This window comes from Gadus morhua, chromosome 23, assembly GCF_902167405.1.
Source record: "Gadus morhua chromosome 23, gadMor3.0, whole genome shotgun sequence".
NCBI classification, from domain to species: Eukaryota; Metazoa; Chordata; class Actinopteri; order Gadiformes; family Gadidae; genus Gadus; species Gadus morhua.
This window is the reverse complement of record NC_044070.1, coordinates 18,420,468-18,437,437: the sequence shown is the minus strand read 5'-3', so window position 1 is coordinate 18,437,437 and position 16,970 is coordinate 18,420,468. Positions and strand designations below refer to the sequence as shown.

General features: G+C 54.4%; 1 protein-coding gene across 1 annotated transcript in view; it reads left to right on the top strand.

Annotated features, from left to right (window-relative positions):
* sspo (SCO-spondin) overlaps window positions 1–16,970 on the top strand; it is a 108,501-nt gene that overhangs the window by 60,521 nt on the left and 31,010 nt on the right. Inside the window, exons 66-91 of the mRNA XM_030349720.1 lie at window positions 179–349; window positions 639–773; window positions 1,479–1,615; window positions 2,237–2,331; window positions 3,381–3,430; window positions 3,975–4,145; window positions 4,955–5,125; window positions 5,331–5,410; window positions 6,102–6,271; window positions 6,663–6,709; window positions 7,551–7,751; window positions 8,586–8,756; window positions 9,260–9,460; window positions 10,079–10,178; window positions 10,317–10,537; window positions 11,080–11,232; window positions 11,823–11,989; window positions 12,111–12,256; window positions 12,847–13,067; window positions 13,392–13,427; window positions 13,677–13,841; window positions 14,466–14,678; window positions 14,985–15,152; window positions 15,588–15,722; window positions 15,965–16,202; window positions 16,503–16,655. Coding sequence (XP_030205580.1) covers window positions 179–349; window positions 639–773; window positions 1,479–1,615; window positions 2,237–2,331; window positions 3,381–3,430; window positions 3,975–4,145; window positions 4,955–5,125; window positions 5,331–5,410; window positions 6,102–6,271; window positions 6,663–6,709; window positions 7,551–7,751; window positions 8,586–8,756; window positions 9,260–9,460; window positions 10,079–10,178; window positions 10,317–10,537; window positions 11,080–11,232; window positions 11,823–11,989; window positions 12,111–12,256; window positions 12,847–13,067; window positions 13,392–13,427; window positions 13,677–13,841; window positions 14,466–14,678; window positions 14,985–15,152; window positions 15,588–15,722; window positions 15,965–16,202; window positions 16,503–16,655 — 3,916 coding nt within the window. The remainder of the gene's footprint in view (window positions 1–178; window positions 350–638; window positions 774–1,478; window positions 1,616–2,236; window positions 2,332–3,380; window positions 3,431–3,974; window positions 4,146–4,954; window positions 5,126–5,330; window positions 5,411–6,101; window positions 6,272–6,662; window positions 6,710–7,550; window positions 7,752–8,585; window positions 8,757–9,259; window positions 9,461–10,078; window positions 10,179–10,316; window positions 10,538–11,079; window positions 11,233–11,822; window positions 11,990–12,110; window positions 12,257–12,846; window positions 13,068–13,391; window positions 13,428–13,676; window positions 13,842–14,465; window positions 14,679–14,984; window positions 15,153–15,587; window positions 15,723–15,964; window positions 16,203–16,502; window positions 16,656–16,970) is intronic.

Genomic DNA, 16,970 nt, shown 5'->3' with positions numbered 1-16,970 from the left:
TTGTGTTGGTGTGTGCATTTGTGTAACTGTGTGTGTGTGTGTTTGTAACTGTGTTTGTGTGCGTGTTGGTGTGTGTGTGTGTGTGTGTGTGTGTGTGTGTGTGTGCGTGTGCGTGCGTGTGTTTAACTGTGTGTGTGTGTGTGTGTGTTTGTAACTGTGTTTGTGTGTGTGATGTCAGTGGACTGCGGCTGGAGCGCGTGGACCCAGTGGAGCGCGTGCAGCCGTACGTGCGACGTGGGCGTGAGGAGGCGGTTCCGCTCGGGGACCAACCCCCCCGCCGTGCTGGGGGGCCGGCCCTGCAAGGGGGACCGGGTGGGCATGGACACCTGCAGCGTCGAGCCCTGCTTCAGTGAGTGGTCCCCTGAACCCCCCCAGGGCCCTGTCAGTCCTGCCTTCACCTTATTAAGGTCAAGACTGACGATACTCTTGTGAGAGTCACTCTTGTGACTATACTTCTTCTGGGGTTAAATAGCCACATTTGATCTAGTATTATCCAGTATTAAATATTTGTTTTTATTTAATTGTACATTTTCAGTGGAGCTGGACATTCAAGGCACATGCTAACAGGATTCTTAACTCGTGCTCTGCGGCCCAAAAGAAGAGAGCCCACTAACCTCTGTTCCTGTTTCCTCCCCCAGGTGTGATGGAGCCGTGGGGGGCGTGGTCAGCGTGCTCCGTCACCTGCGGCGGGGGCTACCGGAGCAGAACCCGCGGACCAATCAGGACCCACGGCACCGCGCAGGGCTTCAGCGCCTGCAGCCTGCAGCCCTGTGGTACGTAGGGCTAGCTCAGGGGCTTCGCCCTGTGGTACGTAGAGCTAGCTCAGGGGCTTAGCCCTGTGGTACGTAGGGCTAGCTCAGGGGCTTAGCCCTGTGGTACGTAGAGCTAGCTCAGGGGCTTAGCCCTGTGGTACGTAGAGCTAGCTCAGGGGCTAAGCCCTGTGGTACATAGTGCTAGCTCAGGGGCTTAGCCCTGTGGTACGTAGAGCTAACTCAGGGGCTTAGCCCTGTGGTACGTAGGGCTAGCTCAGGGGCTTAGCCCTGTGGTACGTAGGGCTAGCTCAGGGGCTTAGCCCTGTGGTACGTAAAGCTAGCTCAGGGCTACAGCCTACAGCCCTGTGGTATGCAGAGCTAGCTCAGGGCTTCAGCGCTACGCTGCTAACACCTGCAGGATGTTCGCATCTGAACCGATCGCACCGTTGTTTGGTGATGCGTCAATGTTTTGCACATCATGATAAACACGTATTACCAATCTTTCATTCATGTGATCTGTCAGGTAAAAAGCGGTTGGCCTACACGTTTACCGTTACATACTTCCTTTCTATACTAAGACACGCTATCACCACTTGGCCACAGTGTCAGTCATGTGTTCAATCTCATCGTGTCAAACCCTTTATGTCATGGCTGTCTGAGCTCCCCGGCCACATGGTCAGCGTGTTGTGACTGAACCCTTGTTTCCGTGGCGCCTGCGGTTGCCAGGGGGCGGCCGGCTGTGTCCGCCGGGCCAGGGGTGGCAGCAGTGTGTCAGGGGAGAGGTGTCGTGTGAGGACGTCACCATGGCGCTCAGCAGGAACTGCACCCCCGGCTGCCAGTGTCCAGACGGGACGGTCCTGCAGGTGAGGAACACACACGCACACGCACACGCACACACAGACACACACACGCACACACAGACACACACACGCACACGCACGCACATACACACACACACACACACACACACACACACACACACACACACACACACACACACACACACACACACACACACACTCACACACACACACACACACTATGGGGAGGCATGTGGCTCAGGAGGTGGAGCGGGTCGGCTGGTAACCGAAAGGTTGCTAGTTCGATCCCCGGGCTCCTCCTAGCTGAGTGTCGAGGTGTCCCTGAGCAAGGCACCTCACCTGGACTGCTACTGACGAGCTGGCTGTTGTCTTGCATGGCTGACACCGCCGTCGGTGTGTGAATGCGTACATGAATGGCTGAATATTGTAAAGTGGCCCCTGGTTAGAAAAGCGCTGTACACATGCAGCCCGTTTACCGTTACGTGCTCTGATTGGTCAGCGTTACATTGTCCCTGTCTACCCCTCACCGGTTAACACATCGTCCCCGACCCCAAGGTTGGGGACCACTGTGTTACCACATCCAATCACACCCCAGTGGGGCGGTAGTCCGGGTCCCATTGCCCCCCATGTTGCCCCTCCTCATTGTGTGGATGGGCTCCCCAGGACGGTGTGTGCGTGACGAGGGCGGAGTGTCGCTGTGACGTGGACGGGGAGCAGCACCTCCCAGGAGACGCCGTCACCAGAGGCTGCAACAACTGGTGGGGTTGGACCTTCAGCCTGTTGTTCTCTTCTGATTGGACCTTCAGCCTGTTGATCTCTTCGGATTGGACCTTCAGCCTGTTGTTCTCTTCTGATTTAACCTTCAGCTTGTTGTTCTCTTCTGATTGGACCTTCACCCTGTTGTTCTCTTCTGATTGGACCTTCAGCTTGTTGTTCTCTTCTGATTGGACCTTCACCCTGTTGTTCTCTTCTGATTGGACCTTCAGCCTGTTGTTCTCTTCTGATTGGACCTTCTCCCTGTTGTTCTCTTCTGATTGGACCTTCAGCCTGTTGTTCTCTTCTGATTGGACCTTCAGCCTGTTGTTCTCGTCTGATTGGACCTTCAGCCTGTTGTCCTCTTCTGGTTGGACCTTCAGCCTGTTGTTCTCTTCTGATTGGACCTTTAGCCTGTTGTTCTCCTCTGATTGGACCTTCAGCCTGTTGTTCTCTTCTGACCTTCACCCTGTTGTTCTCTTCTGATTGGCCCTTCACCCTGTTTTTCTCTTCTGATTGGACCATCTGCCTGTTGTTCTCTTCTGATTGGACGCTGTTGTTCCCTGTTTGGACCCTGTTGTTCCCCTGTTGTTCTCTCCTGACCCTCACCCTGTTCTCTGGTTGGACATTCAGCCTGTTGTTCTCTTCTGATTGGACCTTCAGCCTGTTGTTCACTTCTGATTGGACCTTCACCCTGTTCTTCACAAACCAGAGTGTAGTCACACATGTTAAAACCTATCCAGCGGAAGTCACATGGCATTTTGCGTCTGCATAGAATCCGTCAAAACCCCAAACAAGCTTTAATTTCCATGAGTTACGGAGGAGTTATACGATTTGTAGATCAATGTAATGTACAAATTCTTAAAAATATGTAAAAATACAGGCATGTGTCCTAGCTACGTAATACAACCGTGTACCCAGAGTAATCGCAAATACTTTTTAGGCTGCAAATACGTGAAAATGCTTAAATTTAATTGGTAATGAAGTTATTCAACCTCCTTCTGAGGTGCTCATTGTTGATTTGTGGGAACGTTAACCTCTCCCTCTCTCTCAGCACGTGTGAAGCAGGGAGGCTGACCAACTGCACTCAGCTGAGCTGTGACGGTACGTGGAGGAGAGTCTAACTGATTTGCACCTCCAGACTCATCCCTGTATCACCATATTCAGCTAACATTGGACATCACGCACTCATCCCACTTTTTATGGGTGTTTTATCATGCGTTCATGTTTGAAGGGCTTTTAGGCCTTATTAATTCTGTCCCTCATTCTGTCCTTCACTACCTTCACACACCAATCATAAATAACACAAGCATACATACTCACTCACTCACTCACTCACTCACTCACTCACTCACTTACTCACTCTATCCCCATCTTTCCACTGTTATTGCTTCACATAACATCTCTCTCTCTCTCTCCCCCCCCCCTCTCTCTCTCTCTCTCTCTCTCTCTCTCTCTCTCTCTCTCTCTCTCTCTCTCTCTGTCTCTGTCTCTGTCTCTGTCTCTGTCTCTCTCTCTGTCTCTGTCTCTGTCTCTGTCTCTCTATCTCCCTCCCTCTCTCTCTCTCTCTCTCTCTCTCTCTCTCTCTCTCTCTCTCTCTCCCTCTCTCTCTCTCTCTCTCTCTCTCCCCCTCTCTCCCTCTCCCCAGTGGATGGCCAGTGGTCGCTGTGGACCCCCTGGGGTCAGTGTTCGGTGTCGTGCGGAGCAGGGCTCCAGTCCCGGTATCGCTTCTGCTCCGCCCCCCCGCGGTCAGGCAGCGGACTGCCCTGCCTGGGAGACCACCGCAAGGACCAGGCCTGCGTGGGCCCCCCCTGCACCCGTAAGTCTGGTGGTACGACCCGTACCGGGGGCAGAGTCCTGCACAGCCTCACATCACGACTGCTTACGGCACAGCACCAACACCAAATAGGGCTGCAGGTTATTGGACAAAAATCATGTTGCGATTTCTTTCAAATAACCCTTTCTCAAATCTCCCAATGATAAAGAATTTTTTTTGTATATCATTGTATAACAATTGAGGTGATTTTGTAGCGGAGTGCGTCTGCATGGATCCCTTTGGAACCCATCTCGTACAGCCCTAACACTAAACACTCAGGCTGGGTTGCACCAACATGGATTCTATTAATCCTGGTTTAGGGTTAATCTAGGGTTAGTAAATCTAGGTTTAAACTGGTTTATAATTAATCAGAGATGCGATACACATCTTAGTTTTAACTCTGGATTAGTTAACCTAGTTTGAACAAGGATTAAAATTGGATTAATTTGTGTTCAGTGTCTGCCATGATGGATTCCGGTGAAATGTGAACAAATTACACAATATATTCCACAATTTTATAGTGTGGTCTTTCTTTTTTTCTAGCCTACATCGTGAAAAAACAACGTTTCATGAGAGAGGGCTTGTGAATATATTTACGAGCTCACTTTTTGAATAAAGTTAACCGTTATTTTACCTTAACTGTTACAGTTGACACTAAAACACTTGCCCTAAAAGTGCTGGCCCTGAAGAGGTCCTGACCTTGAGAAACATGTTCCACAGCCCAACAGGGTCTCCTGTAACATGAGGAAGCACAACGCATGCTTGATCGTTTTCCATTCCACCTCCTCAGTCAGTGTGTTGGTTTGCTCCAGGTGATGGCGGCTGGGGCCAGTGGAGCAACTGGACGGACTGTACCAAGTCCTGCGGCGGGGGTGTCCAGAGCCGGAGGAGGGAGTGTGACAGTCCCGCTCCGGAGGGAGAGGGGGACTACTGCGAGGGCCTGGGAACGGAAGTCACGGCCTGTAGCACCCTCCACTGCCCAGGTGGGTAGCGGGTCAGACCTACTGAACACACACCTGTTCACTGACATCCCTGTGTGTCCCAATCCCAGCACTCTAAATGTGTGTTCCTGTGTGTGTGGTTGTGTGTGTGTGTGTGTGTGTGTGTGTGTGTGTGTGTGTGTGTGTGTGTGTGTGTGTGTGTGTGTGTGTGTGTGTGTGTGTGTGTGTGTGTGTGTGTGTGTGTCAGTGGCCCCGTGCTCCACCGTCCCAGGTACGGTGTTCAGCAGCTGTGGCCCCTCCTGTCCTCGCACCTGTGATGACGTGACCGTGAGTACCCCCTGCTACAATCATCTCTACCTCCACCTCCCCTCCACCCCCACTGGGAGGAAACACCAGCGGGATGTGAGCCGGAGGACCCCTAGTAGCATCGCTCCCTCAGTAGCATGAGGAGGGGTTTCAGGGCGACAGTGCAGACCGCCAAGAGCCTGTTGCTGTTCCTTAGGCAAGTCTGTAAGGCTAAGAGGATTAGCTCTCAGAATGCAACGGTTTATGCTAACACCACCTCCCCATACGGGCCCATTAGCTCAGCGACTGGTGGGCTGCTAAAGCAAAACACCGGGGCCTCTGATCCCGAGCACTGACGCGGCTACCACACACGAGGCTGGGGATGCCCTCGTTAGCAACTCACTGATGGGTGAGATGAGGAGGATGTGTATGAGGACGATGAGGAGGAGGATGATGAACAGGATGAGGAAGATGATGAGGGTGATGATGATGATTAGGAGGAGGAGGAGGAGGATGATGAACAAGATGAGGAGGAGGAGGAGGAGGATGATGATGATGAGGAGGAGGATGATGAGGGTGATGATGATGATGATGAGGAGGAGGAGGATGAGGAGGAGGATGAAGATGATGAGGGGGAGGAGGAGGATGAGGATAAGGATGATGATGATGAAAATGATGATGACGATGATGAAGACTGAGCCTGCCCCCACCCCCTCCTCCCCCCACCCCGCAGCACTGTGATTGGAGCTGCGAGGCGGGCTGCTACTGCACGGAGGGGAAGGTCCTGTCGTCCAACGGGACGGTGTGCGTGGGGCGCGAGGCCTGTCCCTGCCTGGACCTGAGCACGGGGCAGCGCCTGGAGGCGGGGGCCACCAGCCTGGCCCCCGACGGCTGCAACAACTGGTTAGTCCCAAAGACCTCCCCCCCCACACACACACACACACACACACACACACACACACACACACACACACACACACACACACACACACACACACACACACACACACACACACACACACATGCGTGACTGTGTGTAGTGTAACTTTATTTAAACAGGGACAATGTACAAAAATAACAATAACCTTGTTTAGAGCAAGGAGAGATGCATTGTAACAGTTTTAGCAAATTGCTATTTTTCCACCTGTAGTCCCCGGGCAGGTGTGTGTCTGTGTGTGTCTGTGTGCCTGTGCGTGTCTGTGTGTGTCTGTTTGATCATGCTCCGAGTGCGGAGGACACAGAGGGAGGGGCGTGATTTGAAAACAAGTGTACGTTTTTGACTCCTGTGTTTCAGTACCTGTGAAGGAGGAAGGCTGAACTGCACCAGTGAGCCCTGTCCAGGTGAGCCCGCCCCCTGACCCCCCAACGGGGAGGCCTCGCTGCACTACAGCCAGGTGGTCCCAGCACCCCATGGGTTAGGGTTCACTCTCTGGGTCGACTTCACACTCCGTCTGCATGAGAGCTGCACCTCCCCACTGGTATCAGAAGAAACATGTGTTCAGATATAACATGTGCTGTGCTCTGATGGTTAACGGTGGGGGGGAAGGAGATGTTATCAGATATAACATGTGTTGTGCTCTGATGGTTAACGGTGGGGGGAAGGAGATGTTATCAGATATAACATGTGCTGTGCTCTGATGGTTAACGGTGTGGGGGAAGGAGATGTTATCAGATATAACATGTGTTGTGCTCTGATGGTTAACGGTGGGGGGAAGGAGATGTTATCAGATATAACATGTGTTGTGCTCTGATGGTTAACGGTGGGGGGAAGGAGATGTTATCAGATATAACATGTGTTGTGCTCTGATGGTTAACGGTGGGGGGAAGGAGATGTTATCAGATATAACATGTGTTGTGCTCTGATGGTTAACGGTGGGGGGAAGGAGATGTTATCAGATATAACATGTGTTGTGCTCTGATGGTTAACGGTGGGGGGAAGGAGATGTTATCAGATATAACATGTGTTGTGCTCTGATGGTTAACGGTGGGGGGAAGGAGATGTTATCAGAGGAAGTGTTGAGCTCCGATGGTTAACTGTGTTAACCATCAGAGCACAACACTTCATCTGATAACATCAGATGTCCGATGTTATCAGATGAAGTTATCTGATGTTATCAGATGAAGTGTTGAGCTCTGATGGTTAACTCCCGGAGGTTAAGGAAATGTTGTCTCTCTGTCCCAGTGGCCGGGGACTGGTGCGAGTGGTCCCAGTGGACCCCCTGCTCCCGGACCTGTGGGGCGGAGTGGGTGACCCGCTACAGGGCCTGCAGCTGTCCCGAGCCCAGGGAGGGGGGCGCTGGCTGCCCCGGGGTACAGGAGGTCCACAACGGGGTGGGGGTCCAGGTCCAGAGGCAGCCCTGCCCGGTGATCTCCTTCTGCCCAGGTAAAGAGCAGACCTCTGGTTGACCGTCTAGCGTGGGGTTGTCGCCCCCTTGTGGTCGACAGTGGAATGTATTGGAGGCTCAGGACAACCGGAACCATTTACTGATTTGTTTCTTTAGCAGGGACAATGCACAGCTCATTAGCAGTACCAGAGGTAGCTATAAGCTCATTTTCATCCGTAGTCCCTGGGCAGGAAACAGAGGATAACATCTCTGTCAAAAGGGAAGCCATAACCTGTTGATTTATGATTTAATATGTTTTAAAAATACTGTTGGTTGTTTTTCCCGTGAAAGTCTCAGGCTCATTTGTCGAGCAACAAGGAGCATGGTGACTCGTGGAATGCTAAATAAAATGACTTACTACTTACAACTTGAACTACTTACAGCTAATTTCCTGACGGACAAACTCACGCGACACAACAGCAGATAGAGTGTCGCACTCATGTTCCGTCTGAGCCCTTTTCCAACTCTAACCAATCATTGTGTGTGTTTGTTTGTGTGTCTGTGCGCGTTCGTGTGCGTGTCCTTGTGTGTTTGTATTTGTGTGTCTGCGTGTGTGTGTGTGTGCCTGTGTGTGTGTGTGCATGTATCTGAATGTGTGTGTGTGTGTGTGCGTGTGCGTGTGTCTATATGTGTGCGTGTGCCTATGTGTGTTTGTGTGCATGTATCTGCATGTGCGTGTGTGTGTGCCTGTGTGTGTGTGTGTGTGCATGTATCTGTGTGTGTGTGTGTGTGTGTGCGTGTGTCTGTGTGTGTGTGTGTGTGTGTGTGTGTGTGTGTGTGTGTCTGTGTGTGTGTGTGTGTGTGTGTGTGTGTGTGTGTGTGTGTGTGTGCAGTGCACGGCTCCTGGGGGCCCTGGGCCCCGTGGTCTGAGTGTGACGCCTGCGACGGGGCCACCAGCCGGACCAGGGAGTGCAGCAGCCCCCCCGCCCGCTTCGGGGGGCTGCCCTGCCACGGTGTCAGCAGGCAGAGGCGCGGCTGCCATGACAACCACACCATCTGCTCAGGTAGGGCGGGACGGGACGGTGACATCACGGCTCACCGTGCGCGGGGGGCGCGGGGGGGGGGTCCTCTTAAATACTTTACAAAACGGGGATCAGCACGAGCTGCGTTTGAATAATTGGCGACCCAACGATGCACATCATGGACAGATGTCAGATTCAGATACATGCACACACACACACACACACAGGCACACACACACACACACACACACACACACACACACACACACACACACACACACACACACACACACACACACACACACACACACACACACACAGAGACAGACCGTTCCTATTACATGACGTGATCAAGGACCACACGTGGGCCATTAAGCCCATTAACAGACCCTAATAGACCCCCCCCCCCCCCCAAAGGATGATTCAACGGCACTAACCCATCATGCAGATTAGTGTTTAGAGTGGCGGGCTGTGAGCTGGGGCTGTTTCCCTCCACACATTGGGCAGAACCCCCACGTCCCCTGACGGAGGTCTCTGTCCTGCAGACTGCGGGGGGGGTCAGGAGGACTGGCCCTGTGGTAAGCCCTGCCCGCGCTCCTGCTCCGATCTCCACGGCGACACGGAGTGCATGGACTCCCCCGCCTGCAGCCCGACCTGCGGTTGCCCCGGTGACCAGGTCCTGCAGGACGGGGTGTGCACCCCCAGGGATGAATGCCGCTGCAAACACCACGACAGCACGTCTGCTGGTGAGACCCCCCGCCGGGCACACGCACACACGCGCGCGCGCTCACTCACTCACTCACTCACTCACTCACTCACTCACTCACTCACTCACTCACTCACTCACTCACTCACTCACTCACTCACTCACTCACTCACTCACTCACTCACTCACTCACTCACTCACTCACTCACTCACTCACTCACCCACTGACTCACTCGCTCACTCATTCAATCACCCACTGACTCACTCGCTCACTCACTCTCTTGCTCAGGCACACAGGCACACAGGCACACACACACACACACACACACACACACACACACACACACACACACACACACACACACACACACACACACACACACACACACACACACACACACACCAAGTTACACCACTAATCCGCCTGATCTGGCCTAACTTCTGAATAACAATAACCTCCAACTTGTTAATTTACCAGATGGCAGTAAAGTATGTCAAACTACCTTTGAAGATAACTTCTTAATTCATGACACTAGCTTCCTCCAGTGGGCTGTAAACCTTAAGGCCAAACCACATGTCGTTCCTTTTCTCTCTCTTACTCTGACTAACACCTTTTAATCCTGGCAAACGATATATTTGTGTTCCCGTTTTTTCACAGGCGGCAATGATGCCAGCAATGCATCATGGGTATGGCCCGGGCCTTCTGATTGGCTGTACATTAAACCAGGGGAAAACATCACTAGTGACTGTAAAAACTGGTACGGATGAAGATTATGTTTATTTAAATATATGACTTTATACCAACTTTGACATCGAAAACAAGGACAAAATACAGTGAAATGTCAAGTTTGTGTACGTAAAGTACATATGTTAGATGTATTTAATCCACACCCCAGTTCCTGCGAGGCCGGGGTGCTTCAGTGTCAAACGGTGGATGGTTGCCTTGTCGACGGAGGCTGGAGCCAATGGGCAGCCTGGTCCGAGTGCTCGTTGCCGTGTGGAGGCGGGGCCAAGCTCAGGCACCGTCATTGTGACAACCCGGGCCCTCAGAGCGGCGGGCGGGGCTGTGCGGGCGTGGCCGAGCAGCAGAAGGACTGCAACGCACAGAACTGCACAGGTGAGGGGCAGCTGAAAGACTGCAGCACACACACCTGCACAGGTGAGGGGCAGCAGATAGACTGCAACACACACACCTGCACAGGTGAGGGGCAGCCAAAAGACTGCAGCGCACACACATCTGCACAGGTACGGAGCAGCAGATAGACTGCAGTGCAGTATACACACGCCTGCACAGGTACGGAACAGCAAGGCGAGTCGAAGCTTTAGTCATACCTGGTTATCTTCTGTGATTATAGATTATTGATTTCACACCATGGTTATGCTCAAGCCCACACAAACAGCTCTGTGTGGTCCGGCTTTATATCATGTGGACCAATAAGTTACTGCCAAAGACTACTGAAGGATGCCTAACGACATATCTTTAAATGAAATTAAATGAACCTGTAAGACCTTTATACCTGCCGCTATGGATCCAGACTACCAAGCATTACAAACCCCTGGTCTGAGACGTCCATGTCTCTGAGCCCCATGTCGTCTGTGTGTGTAGACTCGGCGGGGGGGCGGGATGGTCTCTGAGCCCCATGTCGTCTGTGTTTGTAGACTCGGCGGGGGGCTGGCTGCCCTGGTCCCCGTGGGCCCCCTGCTCGGTCAGCTGTGGCGGAGGTGAGCAGTACCGCACGCGGCACTGCGCCTCGCCGCCCTGCAGCGGCCTCCACAGGCAGAGCAAGACCTGCAACACCCAGGTCTGCCTCGGTAAGGCCCTCCCCTTCTCCAGGTCTGACTTGATAGGCCCCTCCCCTTATCCAGGTCTGCCTTGGTAAGGCCCTCCCCTTCTCCTGGTCTGACTTGATAGGCCCCTCCCCCTAGCCAGGTCTGCCTCGGTAAGGCCCTCCCCTTCTCCCGGTCTGACTTGATAGCCCCCCCCCCCTAGCCAGGTCTGCCTCGGTAAGGCCCTCCCCTTCTCCTGGTCTGACTTGATAGGCCCCTCCCCCATCCAGGTCTGCCTCGGTAAGGTCATCCCCCTCCCTGGGTCTGCTTCAGTAAGCCCCTCCATGATCCAGGTCTGCATATGTAAGCCCCTCCCCTACCAAGATCTTTCTCTGTTAGCCCCTCCCCTATCTAGGTCTCCCTTTATAAGCCCCTCCCCCTAGGTATCTACCAATTTATATTGAAACCATATGAATGTGTAAGAGCGATGGCTGAGAAAATACATAAAGGTTGAGCACACAGTAATGTCCTTTATCTGTTTGTGTGCACCTGCATGTGTGTGGGTATGTGTGTCTCCATGTGTGTGTGCGTCTCTGTGTGTGTGTGTGTGTGTCTCCGTGTGTGTGTGTCCTCAGAGGTGGGCTGCCCCCCGGGCCGGCTGTACCGGGAGTGCGAGCGGGGGGAGGACTGTCCCTTCAGCTGCTCCCAGGTCAGCGGGCGGGAGGGCTGCTACTCCGACGGCTGTGAGGAGGGCTGCCACTGCCCCCCCCACACCTACCAGCACCGCGGCCTCTGTCTGCAGGTCAGCCCCCCCCCCCCCCCCCCTCCCCCATGCTGCTGCCTTCAGTAGACATATCTAGTCTAGACATATCTAGCCACATACATTTTGTGTGTGTGTTAAACATGTGTTGTGTGTGTGCCAGGAGTGCCCATGTCTGGTGGACACCGAGCTGCTGACCTCCATAGAGAGCGTCTCCGTGACGCCCCTCTCCTCTCTGCTCCTCCACAACGTCTCGGAGGGGGAGGAGCTCTCGCCCGGCAGCACCCTGCAGCACGACTGCAGCTCCTGGTGAAGATCAGCATCATCAGCATCGTCTTCATCAGCAGCATCATCCTCATCATCAGCATCAACATCATCAGCATCATCAGCATCCTCAGCATCCTCAGCATCAACTGCATCCTCATCATCATCATCATCTTCAGCAGCATCATTCTCATCATCATCATCAGCATCATCAGTATCATCAGCATCATCATCAACATCAGCATCAACATCAGCATCCGCATCCTCAGCATCATCTGCATCCTCATCAGCATCCTTATCCTCATCATCATCATCATCAACATCCTCATTATCATGGTCATCATCAATCTCATCCTCATCAGCCTCATCATATTCAGGATGTCCATCCTCCTCATTATCCTTTTTATCATCATTTTTATCATCTCAATCCTTATTATGCTTATCATCATCCTTTGTATCATCCTCATCATCACTGCATCGTTCTCCTCCTCCTCAGCACCACTACTCATGAACACAGGCCCTTTGCTCTGTCCCCGCTGTTCCCTCCCCAACGATCCCACAGTAGTGAACCGCTCATCGGTCGTGTGACGTCTTCACTGTCGTTAACCCCGGTGGCTTCGTGTCCCGCCCCTCAGCTCCTGTGAGCACGGCCTGTGGAACTGCTCCCTGGCCCACTGCCCCCTGGACGGGGGCCTGTCCCCTTGGGGCCCCTGGAGCCCCTGCTCCCTGTCCTGCGGGGGCCTGGGTCTGAAGAGCCGGTCGCGGGGCTGCACCAAGCCCCCCCCCGCCCACGGAGGACGGGACTGCCAGGGGGTCCGTCTGGAGAACACCTACTGCCAGGCCCCGGACTGCCCCGGTGAGCACGGAGACAGGACACTGACAGGGGCCTGGAGAGAGACCGCCCGGGGCAACGAGGGCCCTCTGAGGGCCCCGATTTAGTGGAGGAGCTACCTGGAAAGAGGAGAGGGAATACATTATCTTTGTTCTTATATTTGGTTATGCATGAACACGTTTACAAGTTATAGTGTTGGAGAGTTATTGGAGGAAATCAACGGACTGACGGATCAGGTCGTTCCGGCTTTCCCTTTGTAGCACCGTTTTATACAGCTCTCGATACTTAATATTTAATCCTACAGTTCCATCCAGCCGGCGCACGTTAACCTTCTCTGTGTTTCCCTAGGGCTCATCGGTCCTACAGAAGCCCCCAGCACACCAGGTAGAACACACGCCATGTTATCCCCTCTCTGACCTCTGACCTGCGTAACCCTTTCATGCCGTCCACTGACCTCTGACACTTTGACCTCTGACCTGCGCACCCCTTCATGTTCCCCCTGATGCTCTGACCTCACATCTGTGTCACCCATCCAAGGCGTCCCCTCTCTGACCTCTGACCTGTGTCACCCCTCCATGCCGTCCCCTCTCTGACCTCTGACCTGCGTGACCCCCCCCCCCCCCCCCCCCCCAGACGAAGACACAGGCTTCTCCCCCTGGTCCTCCTGGAGCCCCTGCAGCCGGACCTGCAGTGACGCTCGCACCCCCGCCACCAAGACCCGCCAGCGCCGCTGCGTCAGCCCGCCCTGCTCCGGGGCCCCCCACCAGGAGAAGGCCTGCAACCTGCCCCAGTGCCCAGGTACACCCCCCCACCCCCCCCTCTCAGTCCACAGGGGTCTACCACCTGGTCTACGTTATGTAGCCTAACACAACGTAGACCTTGTAGTGTAGAGAGTGGAGCACTCCACACATTGTCCCTGCTGCGGCTCCAGGAAGAAGAATTAATTTAATCTTCTTTATTGATCGTTGTATCCTGCTTGTGAATGTGTAAAATAGTATTTGCAATCTGTTCCTGTGGCTGACTGTGTGTGTCTGTGTGTGTGGGTGCGTGCGTGTGTGTGTGTGTTTGTGTGTCTGTGTCTGTCTGTCATCTGTGTGTGATGTGTGTCTATCTATGTGCGTGTGTCTGTCTGTGTGTGTGTGTCTGTGTATGTGTGTGTGTCTCTGTGTGTCTGTCTGTGTATGTGTGTCTCTGTGTGTGTGTCTATGTGTGTGTGTGTGTCTGTGTCTGTGTGTATGTCTCTGTGTGTGTGTGTGTCTCTGTGTGTATGTGTGTGTCTGTGTGTATGTGTGTGTGTCTCTGTGTGTATGTGGTTGTCTGTGTGTGTCTGTCTGTGTGTGCGTCTGTGTATGTGTGTGTGTGTGTGTGTGTGTGTGTGTGTGTGTGTGTGTGTGTCTCTGTGTGTGTCTCTGTGTACCCCAGACGGCGGGGCCGTGTGCGTGGGGGAGGGGTGCGTCAGCAGGAACTGCTCCTGGACGGGCTGGGCCCCGTGGGGGACCTGCTCTCGTTCCTGCGGCGTGGGCCAGCAGCTCAGGCTGAGGACCTTCGTGGCCCCGGGGCCCGGCGGGGCCTGGTGCCACGACATCCTGGACGGGAACCAGGAGCAGCGCTTCTGCAACATCCGGCCCTGCAGAGGTGAGGGGCGGGGCGGGACGCGAACCGGGCCCCGGTCAAGGGCCCCTCAATGTTGAAAAGTGAAAACGGTAAAATAGCGGGAGGGAAGTGAGCGCAGGCAGACGGGTGGGAGGGCAGACAGACAGGTCAGCCGGGTTGGAGGGCAGACAGACAGGACAGCCATCCAATCATTTCACCCAGGCTGAAAATAAATTAATTGGACGAGTAACCGGCCTGCGACTGACTGCAGATTTCTGTAGGAGCTTTGGATCGATTGATGTCTGGATGTAAAGAAGATGTGTGTGTGTGTGTGTGTGTGTGTTCCAGTGGACGGGGGGTGGTCCCGCTGGAGCCCCTGGTCCCGCTGTGATAAGGTGTGTGGTGGGGGGCGCTCCATACGCACCCGGTCCTGCTCCAGCCCCCCGCCCAAGAACGGAGGCCTCAAGTGTGAGGGGGAGAAGAACCAGGTGAAGCCCTGCGGCACCAAGCCCTGTGGTGAGGCACACACGCACGCACGCACGCACGCACGCGCGCGCGCGCACGCCCACGCCACTCGCCAAACGCACGCACACCACACCCACGCACGCACACAAGCCACACGCACGCCACACGCACACACCTACGCACGCACACACGAACGCAAGCACGCATGAACGCAAGCACGCACTCACTCTCTTTCACTCACTCACTCAAATACAACCACTCACCCACTCACGCACACATGAAACCAACATCTGACCATCCACACACAGTATTTTTATTTCAGAGTTGTGAATATGCAACACATTCATGTCCGGTACAGCAGATCCTGTTTGTTAAGCAGACTGGTGTTGGTGTTGTTCAGTGTGATGGTGTTGGTCAGTGTGATGGTGATGTTGTGGAGGGTGTGAAGCAGTACAATGCTAACGAGCTCCGTGTTTTCGGGCCCAGAAGAGAAGGGCTGTCCTCCAGGCCAGGAGGTGGCGCTGTGTGCCAACCAGTGTCCCCAGCGCTGCTCGGACCTGCAGCAGGGCATCGAGTGCCATGACGACGCAGAGTGCCAGCCTGGATGCCGCTGCCCCAAAGGTACCGTGCTGCACCGTGTGGGTCCTGTCTGCCCCGCCCCTTCTGCCCCGCCCCGCCCTATCTGCCCCGCCCTCTCTGCCCCACCCCGCCCCCTCAGCCCCACCCTGTCTGGGGCATTGATTTAACCAGACCTGGTTCCTGTTGAAACCAAGGCACACAGATTAAGTTTGCTTGTCTTGTGTGTGGGTGTTGTTTGTTTGTTTGCCTTGTGTGTGTGTGTGCGTGTGCGTGTGTGCGTGCAGGCCAGCTGCAGCAGGAGGGTGTGTGTGTGCAGCTGTGGCAGTGCGACTGCGTGGACTCTCTGGGTCAGACCTGGGCGGCCGGCAGCTCCCACCAGGTCTCCTGCAACAACTGCAGCTGCTCCGACGGACAGCTGCTCTGCACCAATCACAGCTGCGAGGACGCCTGCTCCTGGAGCTCCTGGTCCAACTGGGCCTCCTGTAGCACTTCTTGTGGGCGGGGCCAGAGAACACGATACAGGTGAGAGAGATTAGGGGGGCGCTTTACCTTCAAATGATGAATCATTTTGACTGGACGGAACCCACCTTGTGTCTGTGCTGTGTTTGGTCTCAGGTCCATGACCCTTGACCCCTGACCACACTATGTGTCTGTGCTGTGTTGGGTCCATGACCCCTGATCCCAGAGACCACTATGTGTCTGTGCTGTGTTAGGTTCAGGTCCCTGACCCTTGACCCCTGACCCCACTATGTGTCCGTGCTGTGTTGGGTTCAGGTCCCTGACCCCTGACCCCACTTTGTGTCTGTGCTGTGATTGGTTCAGGTCCATGACCCCAGAGACCCCCGGGGCCAGCTGCCAGTTCGAGGAGGTCCAGCATAAGTCATGTGACCCGGGGCCGTGCCCGCGCCTCTGTGTCCATGACGACCAGGACCTCCGGGTGGGAGACACCTGGCTGCAGGGGGAGTGTCAGCAATGGTGAGGGGACACGCACACGCACACACATGCACACACGCACACGCGCACGTACCAACACACGTATGCACGCACATGCACACGCACAAACCTCCACACACACACACACACGCACGCACGTACACACACACACACACACACACACACACGCACACACACACACACACACACGCGCACACGCGCGCACATGCGCGCGCGCACACACACACACACACAAGCACTTACACACCACGGACACACCACGTACACACATGCATACACGCACACACATGCACACAGACACGATCAACAGACACACACATCAGACAAAACATTGCA